The sequence below is a fragment of the Micropterus dolomieu genome, linkage group LG02 (genome assembly GCF_021292245.1).
Source record: "Micropterus dolomieu isolate WLL.071019.BEF.003 ecotype Adirondacks linkage group LG02, ASM2129224v1, whole genome shotgun sequence".
NCBI lineage: Eukaryota > Metazoa > Chordata > Actinopteri > Centrarchiformes > Centrarchidae > Micropterus > Micropterus dolomieu.
Window position 1 is genome coordinate 22,310,511 of NC_060151.1, and position 11,939 is coordinate 22,322,449.

The 11,939-nt window shown below is 40.0% G+C and overlaps 1 protein-coding gene across 1 annotated transcript; it reads left to right on the forward strand.

Moving 5' to 3' along the window:
* The first annotated feature begins 2,178 nt into the window (after positions 1–2,178).
* On the forward strand, positions 2,179–5,168 carry uncx (UNC homeobox). Its single transcript, XM_046041872.1, has 3 exons — positions 2,179–2,437; positions 2,954–3,129; positions 3,977–5,168. The coding sequence occupies exons 1-3, from the start codon at positions 2,179–2,181 to the stop codon at positions 5,006–5,008; spliced, it is 1,467 nt and encodes a 488-aa protein (XP_045897828.1). The 3' UTR covers positions 5,009–5,168.
* Positions 5,169–11,939: the final 6,771 nt, after the last annotated feature.

Here is an 11,939-nt window from a genome sequence, read left to right on the forward strand (position 1 = left end):
TGGACACCTATTTTTGTGAAACACATACAGAGGAAAACACCTGCATGTCATGGTTCCTCCTCCACCACTTATTTGTCCTGGAATCTATCTACTTGGATGGAAATCAATTAGTGTATATGGCCTTGCCTGCTCTTATTGATTCAGATCAGCAGTACATAAATGCAATAAAGACGATGTGTCCAGCTGCAACAAAACATTCTCAATGAGCAGGATAATATTTTTATTATTGTTGTGTAAGTTATTCTATTCTTTGCCTCTGAACGGCTGCCAAAAGGGCCAGTTATACAAAAAAGGTAACGAGGCAGGGCAACAGCGCGACTGAATGCTGGCCTTGTTCGCCTTATTATCGGGTTAATTAAAGCTAGAATCTGACAATGTCACCCGCTTGTAGAAAAACGGATTTAAATGCAATGTCTCTGGAGACTGTGTCAAGGGCTGCCTTTCATAGAGCTCCTGTGTGCGCCCGAGTTTGGGGACAGCCTCCATATATGCTTGGAAATGACGGAAAGCAATTATTGAATTTTAGATGTTCAAAAGGAATGAATGGGGAGGAATTATTCATAAGATCTTGTCCATGTGCGTTGAAATTAAAGTTAAAATACAAAGAGGGAGACGCTCCAAAGACAAGCCCACTGCTGCTAAGAAGGAAGATGGATAAATAGGCGAGATCATTTCTGAGGAGTTCATTAAAATGTAGGGCTACACACTGAAATACAGAGGGTTGTTATTTGGGCTTGGGGGTCAAGTGACGAGCGGATTATATACTTCCTCATAATAATATTAATTAAACAATTTGCATGCTAATAGGGTAACAATTATCGCAGCTTCTGTTGAGAGATTCAGGTTATTACAACATGCCAATCCGGGTGCCAAGGGTCAGGGAATGAGTGGGGTGCGAAATTTCAACTCTGATTAACATTATGACAGCGCCAGACTTGGGATAAATAAAGTCGAATTAATTATTTGAAAACCTAATGAGCAGATAGGATTTAGGCTAGTCACATATTGAGTGCAGGGGGCTGCACAAGTGGAGCAGCTTTCCAATTTTGTTTCCTGAGTCCTGGCAGGAAATGTTGTGAATTCCTGTAATGTACACATGAGCATGGTATTTTGTGGCTCTTTTATTCTTTTATATTAAATTCTATTGTCATTGTTCTTTCAGAATTGAAGCCTTCCTTTATTTGGTCATATATTTTGTTCATAACCCAGCGTTGGTCGTAACTGAAGCGTTCGCCCTGTAACAGTAAAATATTATAGTTTTACCTTCGCCTTGTGCCTCCTGCAATATCTCAGCTCCCCTTTAAATACACCCATATTTCAGCAGCCACCCTATTTTTTTTACACCCTGCACTGTAAAGGTTTCGTGTATATAAATGATGATCCATAACCAGCATGGGGGTTTACTCAGTGGTTCCCAAAGTGGGGCTCAGGGACAAAAAGGGGTCCCACTGTCCAAAGAAGGTTTCAGCCATGCCTGGGAAAAGAAATATTTCATTCAACAATATACTATTAGTTATTATTGTAGTTTCCCAATATTTGATCAGCTTTCTCTTCTTTCTGCTGCCTCTCCAAGAGATGTGCCAAAATAACAAAACATTTTATTTTTAAATTAAAAATAAAAAACGGCTATGGCTTAAACTTGGGGGGAATATATATATATATATATATATATATATATATATATATAGAGAGAGAGAGAGAGAGAGAGCCTTTTTTATTGTCTAATTTGGTCTAATATCCGTCTATTTGCAGGTCCTCCACCGAGCAAAAAGTCCGGGAGCCTCTGTCTAACCTATCCGCCTGTAGCCTTTTCTTCCCGGGATTCAGTAAGCCCATCCTCCCGGTGGGTCCCCCGTGTAGTTGCGATGTAGTTCTTATCAAAGCCCCCCTGTCTTGTTGTGACAGCTCTGATATTGTTTATTGAGGTGGATGTCAGCTTTAATTAGCAATCGATACGGGGAGCGTTTGCAGAGCGCGCCTCTGACGTCAGCGTCCATTACCGCTTCTCATTGGGTCTCATATTCCCAGAGCCTGGGCTAATTATTGGGAGGTTCATGTGGATAAAGTACAGCTCATCCCTCCCTTCACATCATGTCCCCTACTCGTTGGCCACACTCACTGCATGCTTTTTAAATTCCCATCACCGGCCTCTAGACGTCGTTTCCTTTTGCCTGCGGGATGATGGACAGCAGGATACTGGATCCACCTCACGCCCAGTTCGGAGGCTCTCTCGGCGGGATGGTGGGCTTCCCGTACCATCTGAGCCACCATCATGTTTACGAATTAGCCGGGCATCAACTTCAATCTGCGTCCGCGGTTCCTTTCTCAATAGACGGATTACTTAATGGTTCCTGCACGGCTTCAGTGGGCAGTTCCAACCCTCTCTTGTCTTCGGGCTGCGGGATGAATGGCGATAATCAGCACTACAAACTGACAGGTAAGCCACATTACATACTACACAATAACCTCTCCTCTAGGTTGGTTGTACAGAGACCAAAACAGAAAGAAACAAAGACAGGATATTGCGATACAAGTTATCCTCATGGTGGTTTGTTTTAAAGGGCAAGCCACACACTCAAGGCAGAGAGGAGTGTTCTTCGCCTCCCTACTTCATTTCCATCTCCGAAAGCTGTAGATGCACCCAAGCAAAAAGCAATGTTCCTGTCAGTTAGTAAATACTAGAGCAAGAAAATGCCCGTGTTAACATCTAACGGTTTCCTCGATTCAGAAAAGGCGACAGACCTGATAGAAGCTGCAGGCTGCATGTGTGTTAGACTGCAACATTTTCAAATGCAATCACCTTCTTCGGCCTTAAAGTTTGCAGAATTCTTTGCATATGCATGGAACCAGTCCTGTTAGAATTGTGTTTAAATGTGGTAATTTAAAATAGGCCCATATACATTTATAGCCTATATTTATCCTTTGTTTACATGTATTCTTGTTCTGCTGTCAGACTCGGGGGACCCAGACAAAGATAGCCCTGGTTGCAAGAGACGGAGAACTCGCACAAATTTCACTGGTTGGCAGCTGGAGGAATTAGAAAAGGCTTTTAATGAGAGCCACTATCCCGACGTTTTCATGAGGGAGGCACTGGCTCTCCGATTGGACTTAATAGAATCAAGGGTTCAGGTAAATATTTATTTTTGTTAATTTAAAGATATGTTTAGCTGTTATTTTAATCGTATGTGTGTGTGTCTCTATCCCTTTGTTTATAATATGGCAAATGCTGCAGTGTGTCTGTATTATGGTCCAAACTGCTTGTGGAATAAGTAGCATAGTTAAATCTGTGTCATAATATATACCTTTTAATATATATATTTTAAATAATTAATAGTAGGCTACCCACTGCATGGATGTGTGTTGTTTGACCTTTCATTGCTTATGTTATAGCCTAATATAAATCAATTCTAATTACACCTTTATTAAATAAATTATGGAGCCTTTCATGCCAATTGATATTTACTCTTTTTTTTATTTAATAAAATAATAATAAAATATATATTTTCGTATTTGTCAAATAAAACTACTGACAATCTTGGATAAACACAGGCCACATATATCCAGTGAACCTCAATTAGTTTGACTGCATGACTGAATATACCAAACTATTTTATTTGATTATAAGACTATTTTTGTTTATGAAAATTAAACTTGCAATGACTAAGTGTAGGCTAAATGCAGAGTTTACATATGAAAACAGATATTATTAAGAGCTGTAAACCATACCTATACTCTAACTATCCTGTAAATGTAAAGTTTCTTTTGTTAGGCTTCATCCCAACTTTTTGTTGGCTTGTCTGTGCACAGATTGTTTTTTAATCAAAGGCCTAATTAAAGGCCTGCATATAAACAACAAGAGCAAGATGTAACCTCATTGCTTGTTTAATTATCATATTATTAAATCCCCGACAATAAATTCCCCCATTGCAGTGACAGAAGTGCACTTGACACACGTTTTCACTTTTCCCCTCTGCAGGTATGGTTTCAGAATCGCAGAGCCAAATGGAGGAAAAAGGAGAACACAAAGAAAGGTCCGGGTCGACCTGCTCACAACGCCCACCCCACCACCTGCAGCGGGGAGCCCATGGACCCCGAGGAGATCGCCAGGAGAGAGCTGGACAGGATAGAGAAGAAGAAACGAAAGCAGGAGAGACGGCTGCTCAAGTCCCAGAACAAGCTCCTACATGGGGATTTATTTCACACGCCGGGATCAGACAGCGACAGCGGGGTGTCGCATGTGACCGACAGTGACCACACCACAGGCCCGCCTTTTGACTCTGTGGGAGGAAACCAAACGCAATCTAGCTGCGACCAAACACCTCACCCTCTCCAATCCCAAAACCAGAACCAAAGACACTTGGACCGGGATGCTGGCGGATCCGAGCTGGACTCGTCAGACGCCAGCCACCGGTCAAGCCTGTGCTCCAACAACAACAGAGCCTCCGGCGTGCAGAAACTCAACCCTTTTAGCGTCGAAAGCCTCCTTTCGGACTCCAGACCTAGACGCAACCCCGCGGCCTTACCCTCCTCACGGCCTTTGATAGGGAAAGGACACTTCCTTCTCTATCCCATCACACAGCCGCTTGGATTCATTGTTCCTCAAACTGCTCTGAAGACAACAACAGCAGTGAACTCTGACTGTGACACCCCAGCGGAGAGAAACCAGCCCAGTGTCCGCTGCAGCGTCTCTGCGGAATGTAGGAGCAGCTCGCCGGACTCTGCAGACGCCACACAAAAGGGACAAGTGGGATCAGAGGAAAAGACACGTTCACCGCACACCAGCCCGTCCAGGGCCGCCTTTCCCACTGGCAAAAGTACTCAGACCTCTGTTATTTGCAGCGATTCGACTTTCGCCCATGAACACAGTCCACAGCTCATCAAGGCTGTTGATGCAGACAGAAACGAGCATTTAGAGAAAAAGGACCACCCTGACAACCCCCAGTCTGTCCACAGTGACTGTCCAGCAGAAACAATGACAGATTCTAAAGAAGATGTCAACTTGGAATAAATCATTGGGGGTAAACAAAAATCAACAAAAAAGAAAACAAGCAGAAACATACTGATATAGCATCTAAACGACACCTTTCATTAGGCCAAAGCTTTACCAGAAACTACATCTTTGCATCTAATCTCTAGGTTTCCCCACTCTGCTGATATTTCACAATGGTGTGCTCTCTCTCCTCTCTCTCTCTCTCTCTCTCTCTCTCTCTCTGTCCTCTCTCTCTCTGTGTCTCTCTGCGAGTGTGTATGTGTGTATGTCAGGAGTCAGGAGTCTCTAGATATCCTTTAATGTGTGATAACTTGTCAAAAAAAAACAACAACACAAGACCACGAGACCAACAAAAATCCTCAAGAGCTGTAAAAAGGTATTATACTATTTATATATGTAAGGTTTTTCTTAAATAAATCTATTGTATACAAGCACCTCAAACCGTGTGAGACCTTAAATAGCAGCACATACAGAGCAGGACTACAGTACAGTAGGAAGGGCTTTCTTAAGAAATCTCATGTTGTACTTTGTATATTGCCTTAACAAATTTATTCATCTATAAGCCCCCACTGAAATGAGGTTACGAGCCTGAGGCGAAAAGGACCCGCTCGACTCCTGCAGAGTTTTGATATGAAAGTAATTATTTTCCCGGTGGCTACTGCAGGGGGATTCAGTTTATTTTAGCTCAAAGGGGGTTATAATACATTACCGATTTCTAGTGATATGAAATCACATAAACTTCCAAGAATAATAGAATTAGCATGAAAAGGCCTGGGTGTCAAATTGAAATAGGAAAATAATAGCCCCGGCAGCTGGGAGTGTGTGTGTTTGTGCATATTGGATAGGAGATGGGGATTCGTGGGGAGGCATTTTCATGAGCTTTTTTTTTTCTTCTTTTTCTCCCTCTCTCTCCACTTTGTCGGGGCCCCTTGTAGCAGGGCTATATTAAGATAGATGTTCGATGATATCCCTCATTGTTCTGTCGCTTTACATTGATGTTTCTGTGTTATCAGCCTATTGATCATGCGTCGGCTGTAATAGGACGGGCTGAGGCAAACGTGCCTATTTACAATAGCAGAACACATTTGTTCTAATAGGGTTGGTGGTCCCCAGGGAAGCCATGCGGGATCTGGGACATCTGCTCCCTTTTGCAATATTAGCAGTGTTGACCACAATATCACGTCGACCCATAGGAAGAAATGTCAAGGCTGCTGTGTGGCGTGTAATAGCATATTAAAAAAAAATCTTAAAACAAAACAAATACATACAGCCCAGCTATAGCTGCTCATACCCTTGTTAAAACCCACAAGCCCTTTAGTGTTCTCTTTGGGTCTTGATTTGCAAATAAATTGAAAATAATCAGAGGGGTGCGCTTTACGTCTGAGCCGGCGCAAATGAATTTCTGAGCCAGTGTCCCTTTCAAAATATTTACATAAATTTCAACCCATGCAGCTGTTTGCTCTAGGAAGCAATGTCTTATTAGGTTGGTGGGAGGGTTGTGGGGGGGGGGGTTAGACGACACAGCCAACATGGCACACACACAGTGAACATGCAGAAGATCAGGCCTGTATCATTTGGTAGTTCAGAGGTGTGTTCTCTGTGAATGCATGGTTCTTGTATGCTGAGATTATAGAGCTGATTGTGTTTTAAGGAGTTTTTTTTTTTTATTTGCATGTATTTATTTATTTTATCTTCCATGATATCACTATAACTTTTTTCGATCATATTTTAGTCAGTTTACAAGGATCTTGTATTTTTAGCCTTCTATTAATTGAAGTGTTGAAGGAGCTTGCAGCTTTGAAATATTATCATAAATTGTATTACAAGGTTACAATAGCCTGAATGTTGCCACTAGTAAATCGGTAGGCCTAATATTCTGACACAATTCAAGACGGATAAATTCATAGGTTGTCCATTCTTGAAAAACCTAGAGATACAAGGTTTGTTTACGAAAATGTGGGATAACCGGAGCCAATTTGACATAACCTCTAAGATTCTTCGGTGTGTATTTCTCCATACTGCTCTTAGGCTATTTGGGACGTATGCCCAGTTCATCCATAATTCATTAGCACACTGAATAGGAGTATCGCTGGCTGCACATTGGTGGCCTTAAGGTGAAATTAGCGATTTGCTTAAGTAGTTAAGCTTTTCTTGCCTGAGAGCTGCACGCTGCATGATTCAAGACAAACTATCAATCGATATGCCCAGGCAGCCTCCAGGAGATGTGTCGTCCATGAATCATACTTTATGAATTCAATTTATACCCGGAGAAATTTTCAATTTGAACGCCGGATCATTATGGGAGAGTGTAAATTGTTTTTGCTCTATTATGCATCGGACGCCATCATTTTTCTTTCTAATTACGGAGGTGTCAGGTCGGGCTGTCATGCAGACGCTGATTTTCAATTTAACTGATCATCATGCATTCATTTTCCCATTTGATAAATCTGCTATCTCGGAGCTTCTCCATGCCCGGAATGCTAAAAGAGAGGCACAGATTGGCAAAGTAATAGGGGCCTGTATGCGGCAATAAGTGCAGATCAGGCAGCTAATTTAGCACCTCCTGGTATTTTCATTTCCATTTCTCATTTCCAACTCTCAAAGGAGGAAAAGCAGCCCAAAGGCAGAAAGCTGGTAGGCTTTTCACTATCGGAGAAAGACAGAGAAAAAAATCTACCAGAACGCTTGTTTTCAACCACACATTTCCTAAATTAGGATATCAAGCTTAATTAAGGCTAATAGAGTTTTCTCAGTATGTGTTAGTTTTATTTAATAGAAACAAATTTGCACAATTAATTATGGCTATGATATTAGGGGTCTCATTTGCAGCATTCGAACTGCAGTCGCAATCAGCGTCTTCAGAAATAAGCCTCTCATTTCCTAACCAAATGACTAACCAAATGTTTTTATAAGAGCTTTCATCACAGACATCGTATTGGTTTATTTCCCATATTATATCCAAGTAAACTAAGTCAGATTACACATAAACTGAACTATTTTAGCCTACTTCTCCGGGTGACTGAATTAAATGCAATTTTGTACTGTCATTGCTGACAAATTGTACGATTTTGCGTTTTGAATTTTAGATTTTTCACTAAAACTGTGTAGAACCTCAACTTTATGCAACACTTAACACACAAAAAATATGTTTTCTCTTTGGTCATCACGTTAAGTATCAATTTAAGCTACTGCATTATTTCTCTACCACACACCTCATTTGACACAAATGAATGACTTTTTAAATAACTGTGACAGGGAAGGATTTTTACAAGTTTCATGCTCAAATCAACTCCAGTGGACAGCTTGTGTTCTCGCCACAAATCTGTCTGTCTGTACAGGCTACTCTTGTGCGCTGTGTTGCTGTACGAGATCTAGAGGCTTGGATAAGAAAGAACCGTGTCACTTTAAAAAGGATCCTCCATAAAATAAAATGGCACTTGACATTTGGCTTCTCCTGCAGCAACTCTGCCATGCCTTTTAGGATTATTATACATCTACATACTCATTAATGCGCCGGTGGATTTAATCAGTCTTATCTTCCCTGCGCATACCTGGGATAAGCCTGAAATTACCATCTGCATTGATTTCTGGACGATCCTTAAAATAATTTTAATTATCTCAGAGTATTTCGCGAAAAATCCCTCTAATCAAAGTTTAGTTAATAACACTTGAACATTCGCAGCTCAAAAACACAGAGGCCTAACTCAAATTTAGGTGAATTTAAAGATTCATTAAAATGCTACAGTGTCTTTGCTAAATAAGATGAAGTGACCATATGACCCATTTTTCAGCTGCACTTTAACTTTGTCTGTTCCCCCCCCCTAAAAAATCAAGCCCTTTTGTGAGGTTGATGATTTTCACACTAGAGCTAAACTCAGACAGTAGCTATGAAATATGTATTTTCAGTTTACTCAGAGCATTTTATTTAAAAGTTATCATCCACTCTGGATAGCTGAATTAAAAGATGGATATAAAGAGGATAAAATGTCAGAACTTTATGCTGTAGCAAAACACTGCTGCATGATATCATAACTCCTATGGGGTTTTTATTTTCTTTAAGAGATGTTTCCATGATGTTTGTACTGAGTAAATCTCCTAATGAAAACAATTCAGAATACAGGGCATATTTTCGAAAAACACATGGCATACAAAGAAAATGGGGGAAAATGAGAAAAGCGTGCATTTTCATGCAATGTTGGTCTGTATTGAGTTATGAGCAAATCCTTTTTCTGTCTTGGTATCAGAGTTAGTGCTATGGTGACATAATTATCATGACAATATAAATGTCAGCTTTCTGATAAACAAAATATCCCAAATTACCTTCCTCAAAAGAGTAGTAGAAGTTTTTACACTTTACAAACAGCAAACGAAAGTACAGTAAAATAGAAAGTACAGCAGCAATGACAAAAGAATCTTTATATTTCGAGAGGCTGATACTCATCAACAGTAGATACTACACTTATAGTCAGAGATTTTTCCTTTAAAAAAAATATGTTCTGTTTCTTCTGTGAGGGGAGTGGCCTACAAAACATAAGCTTGAATGTAAAAGTTGGAGGACTAAGGCTATAACAATAAATGAAAATAATACAAAAGAAAATGTCTGGCAGTGACCAATCAAACGATTATAACCATCTTTTACTTAGAAGTTACTCTGCACACTGCAGAAGAATGAAAAGGTGCAGTCAGTTTTCTTAAGTGCAATAAAATTAGTGCAATAATACAGCGTTTCCCTCTTCCTTTTAAAAAATGCCTTTCTCATAAAATATTGCACATTTATTCATTATGCCGACTCTATGTTGTCTTCGAATAGCTGAAGGTAAGGATTAGATATTAGACTCCTCTTCAAAATAAGAGGACTTGCATGATGATGTGAGAGGTGACAGGAGTCAGAATGGTCACACCTGTAACTATCTGTCTGGCCTCATTATCTAAAGTGACCTGTATTGGGCTTTTGGATTACACAACCTAACAATTCATAGGACAATGAAAACATAAGAAAAAGCAGATAACGATTTAAACATTGTATAGGGATAAAAGGATCTTCTTATAAGGCATAGTTGGACATGAATTTTAAGGCAAATGAACAATTGCTTTCCTTCACCTAATTTTCTTTGGTACTTAACCTTGACAGCTTCCTTCTTCCAAAAAGCCACATTGAAGTCATCATGTATAAAACTGTGGGTGCGCTATGAAGTGATATTTTGAGCAAGTCGGAAGTTCTACCACAGCCTCCAAAAGAGGAACACTTTGACAGCACCCAGCATGTAATGGATATCAAAGCTGGTGCAATCTTACTAAATGGGGGTTGCATACTGACTCAACTCCCAGGTGAGTTTAAAACATCAGCCCACATCTCGATACGTAAATAAACCAAATAACCAAACCTGTGTGGTGAGTCGAGACGCCCTTTTTTAGTCAGCCTTGGTACTTACTGTATGTACAGTTGGTATACCTTGTAGAGTGTAGGTTATACATTAACGGTATAATAATGGGATCCACAGCATCTTTTCAGGTGCTTTGGAGTGCCGTCTGAGAGCTCAGTCTTCTGTTGCAGATAATCAACGTAGCTGAAACTTGGTCTCTCTAAAGAAATCATATTAGTACTTTATGCCATTTTGATGACACATTTCACAACAGAATGGTAGCGCTACAAAGCTTTGCATCATTTCATGATGCTATTAACACATCAGGATAACAATGTTTTGCATTAAACATGTTGATACTGTTACAAAATACAAAATGCAAATACAAAAAAAGGTATTATGGCAATATATCTATACATATTTTGCTATCTACATATAAATATTTATATGTACATACCAATTATTGCCTTCTCTGGTGGTTCTATTTATGAAAAATATGGTTTAAATAATTTTCAATAAAATCCTTGCTCTTCATTTGGCTCCAATCACATGTATAGGCTTCTTGGCAGACTGTTGCTCATGTGTAGATTAAGTATTTGGGGTCTTCAAATAGCCTTTGGATGGCCTATTCAGTCTTATTGGTAATCATGCTACATTTTTTATTTGATTGTACACACTATTGTCTAGCTTCTTTTTTTGACATTAGTTTGCCAAAATGCATTATAGTAATTTATTTGTCATACATCTGCTCAGGTCAGCTAAAATATGATTAAGATCAAATTTAAGCAACTAAAAACACTTAGTTAAGATTAGGGAGATAATGTGGTCGTGGTTAAATGCTGAGATGGTACACAAATGTGACAATGACACAGAATTGCGGATCAATAGAAAATTACTCACATGACATGGCAATAAACTGCCACTAGCACCTGCATGAAATGTTTGATGAAAGACCTAGTAGATGAATCACACAGAAACAACTCATGGTGGGATCTAAGCCCTGCCAGATCTTGAGGCAGCACGTAGTCAACAGACCCACCATGCGCTGGTGTCTAAGCCAAAGCAGAGTACAAGATGTAGACGAAGTTAGGCTGTCAGTTGGGAGTGGCTTTAAGTTAAGGAGAATGCGAAAGCAATCCTTGATCCAAGAGGGTGACACTGACAGAAAACTCCAGGCAATAACAGCAATCAGCTTTGCTTCTAAAAGGTTTGGTATAGTACGTGATGACCAGTGGCTATGATTAGCCAGTTGAGGCAGGAGCTTAGGCCTCTGAAACAGCAGTTCAAGGATGCAGGAGATGAAGTGAGGGGCCAGAGACCTTCATTCCATGATGAAAAAGAACCATTCCAACATTTAGAGGACAGAATATCACAAGAGGTTAGTAAGAAAGAAACCCAGAAAAGAAACTGCAATGCACCATTCATGGGTTCATGAAATAGCCATTTGGGTAACAAATAGGATACTTTACATTCTCCAAAATAATCAGTGGTCACCCCCATTATCAATACAGTAATGCAGATAGAGAAGAACCTGCACTTCCTTCAGATCCTCAGGACCTGTTGCATAAGGAAAAGTATTTTCTGTA